Source organism: Branchiostoma belcheri, unplaced genomic scaffold (genome assembly GCF_001625305.1).
Source record: "Branchiostoma belcheri isolate BF01 breed outbred unplaced genomic scaffold, Haploidv18h27 scaffold94, whole genome shotgun sequence".
In the NCBI taxonomy this organism is placed as follows: Eukaryota; Metazoa; Chordata; class Leptocardii; order Amphioxiformes; family Branchiostomatidae; genus Branchiostoma; species Branchiostoma belcheri.
In genome coordinates this window covers 971,186-974,100 of record NW_017804620.1, presented here as the reverse complement: position 1 = coordinate 974,100, position 2,915 = coordinate 971,186, and the positions used below count along the sequence as shown (strand labels likewise).

The 2,915-nt window shown below is 45.1% G+C and overlaps 1 protein-coding gene across 1 annotated transcript in view; it reads right to left on the bottom strand.

The window, feature by feature from the left end:
- Positions 1-352: 352 nt before the first annotated feature.
- The window catches only part of LOC109461562, a 9,112-nt gene continuing 6,549 nt past the window's right edge, over positions 353-2,915 (bottom strand). The window contains exons 5-8 of the mRNA XM_019757938.1: positions 1,671-1,837; positions 1,380-1,439; positions 961-1,151; positions 353-539 (exon numbers count right to left, since the gene is read on the bottom strand). Coding sequence (XP_019613497.1) covers positions 353-539; positions 961-1,151; positions 1,380-1,439; positions 1,671-1,837 — 605 coding nt within the window. The remainder of the gene's footprint in view (positions 540-960; positions 1,152-1,379; positions 1,440-1,670; positions 1,838-2,915) is intronic.

The window sequence follows — 2,915 nt, the reverse complement described above, 5'->3', positions numbered from 1 at the left end:
GCCCACCAACCCTCTCTGAACCGTGATGGTGGGAGATACCGTCTTCCCGCCATTTTTGATGCACTCCTGACGTCATCACGTTTCCGACTTCCGGAAAGTCAGCGACTGCATCACAAATCTGACGAAGGTTGACGGGATCAGCCGAAAATTTATGGTGTAGTTCCCTTTTTGTGTTGGAACAAGTCAAACTCTTTAACTACAGATACTGTCTTTTTACCACAGAAAGGGACTTGCTTGGAGATTACATCCACTCGGAGGCCTGCACAGGAGGCTTGTTAGAAACTTGTTCCGTATCCAAAACAAGCCCCTCGTTGGACAAACCAAAAACTAGCGTTTAAGTACTTTTCGAAACCTAATGTCTAAGCTTCAGTGTTCCATCTGCAGTACCAACCTGTGCCGCCAGACGGCGGATGGTGCACATTTCACAGCAGCTGAGAATGGAGACCACAAAACCGAGAATGATCTCGAGCAAAGCCAGGAAGATGTTCACTGCATGGAGGCCGATGGAATGCGGTGTGCAGTCAAAAGTCTGGTAGTCCCTACAGGTAAAATTTCAAGTCATTAACTTGTGAAAATTAATATCTAGTCACTAGAAGGGCAACACTGGGAAAGCAAATACATTATGTTTTCCTGATGAACTAGCCTAGAAAACCACCTCTCTGGTTATGTTTAGTCAAACGCATTCATATACATATGGTGAGCAGCCCCTCCAACTCTGTCCTGCCACTTGCTACATAATGTAACCCAACACCACATTTCCGTGCCTGACCTCTTGACCTCCTGTCCATCTTCCCACCCATGTGTTGTCAACCTACTCTCAAGTTCAGTAATCCCCCTTTGTCTGACTTTTTAACCTGTCAGTCTTTCCCCTGATGACCCAATTGCTGTCTGGACACACAGACACACAAACATTAACTCAGCACCCAAAACAATACTTCCATTATCACGAATTCTCCTTACCCGAATTTAGGATCCAAGAACGGGTTCGGGTAGCTCACATTGAGTGCCCGAGTGGCATTGTAAGCGTCCCAGTCGAAATGCCCACAGAGATGGGGTACGTGGTGGTTCAGCACGATCCCCAGGGCCGCGAAGGCGATGCAGAGCACACACATCACGATGACGATCACGCCCACCACCAAGAACGCTACAACCTGTGGAGGGGAAATAAGTGACAAGGTGTTAATGTATCCAGAACCACTAGATCACAATACTAGAAAGGCCGACATTTGCTTTAGAGCAAATGCAGCAGATGGCTTCACCACATCCCCCATACCCATGATGGCTGCCAATAGTCTACACCCCCATGCAGCAATGGAACCTTCCAATTTGTGGTGAAGCCATAATTAATACAATAAATGATATTCTATGTTAATACTCACCAGGCATTTATTTGTTGGTTTCTTAGCGCTTAAAATACCCAGAATGCCTGCCGTAAGAACCTGCGGACACATAAAAATAAATGATTGAAGTTGAAAGTTGAAAGGTAAAGGTTAAAAGTTCGGTTCAAGGTTCAGAGTAAAGGTTAGAGAATGTCAAGGTTCAAATGTTAAAGGATAAAGTTCAAAGGGCAAGGGATAAAGTTGAAGATTGAGTGAGGTTAAAGGTCAAGAATGAAGTTGAAAGGTCAAATTTGGTGAAGTTAAGGTTAAAGGTCGGAGTGCCTGACCCACCAGCAGCCCGCTCCAGACAGGTGCGCTGAAGAAGTGGAACGGGGTGCGGTGGTCGGCGAAGGCGATGTCGGCAGCGACCCCTAGCGTCACACTGAGGCATCCCAGGACGACCAGGGTCCAGCCCAGTCCACGCACCACGCGAGGTTCGTACGCGCACGCCATGACAACTGTGCGGTAAACAAAGTACAAGTCTTAGCATGAAATTTCATCTGTGTTGGTACAAATCATTATGACATTAAGACTAAACTTTAACTTCCAACACTCTATATGTAGAATAATTGGGACTTACCCCAAATTTTCGGCTGACTCCGTCAACCTTGTTCACGGAATGGACCCGTCCACTCTTGGAACGTGAACAAGGTTGACGGAGTCAGCCGAAAACTTGGGGTAAGTCCCAATTATTCTATATATAGAGTGTTGGAAGCTAAAGTTTAGTCTTTATTTCATAAAGTACAAGTCTACAGAAAGGCAACAAACATGCCCTAGGATCTAGCCTGGGTACCATCCTACTTGTATGCCGGGGCTCCCACACTCGCTTCCCTAAGAAGTAAGGGAAGCGAGTGTACATGTGGGAGCCCCGGTATACAAGTAGGATGGTACCCAAGCTACTGGGATCGTCCTGATCAAATGAACAAACAAACAGACGCGATGATGGGGTATCGTGTGTTCCAGTCATTTGCCCTCGGCTCACTCCCCCTAGCCAATTTCTACTATCCCTAAGGCCATGTTGATTTGATTATATGGATGACATCCTCCGGGAGCCCGTAAACTGATGCGCGCGTGCGAATAAAAAAAAAGTTTTGCAAAAATAAAAAGTTCTTTTCATTATGAAATCTACGTGGTCATGAGGGTTGAGCAAATGGCACAGAATATGGTTTGGCGAATAATCTAGTCTTCAAGTTCATTTCTTTACAATTTCGTATTATTTCGTTTGATTTTGGCATTCTACGACATTGGTATAGTTTTTATTAATTTTTTTGTAACTTATGGTATATTTTTGCTCATTTTGCAACTGTTTTGTACATTTACAGTATGGTTAAAAACTTTTTTTTTTGAAACGGCCGAAAATTCATGCGCGCGCGGATGTCATCCATATAATCAAATCAACATGGCCTAACCCCGGAGACTACAAGCTACGGGCCGATGAAATTACCCTGCAGGAAAACTGTCTGGGTCGATCATAACTTGATTCCCTATCTGTGCTGGTTTCTCGGAAGTCCCTGAGCCTGGCAACCACCCAATTCA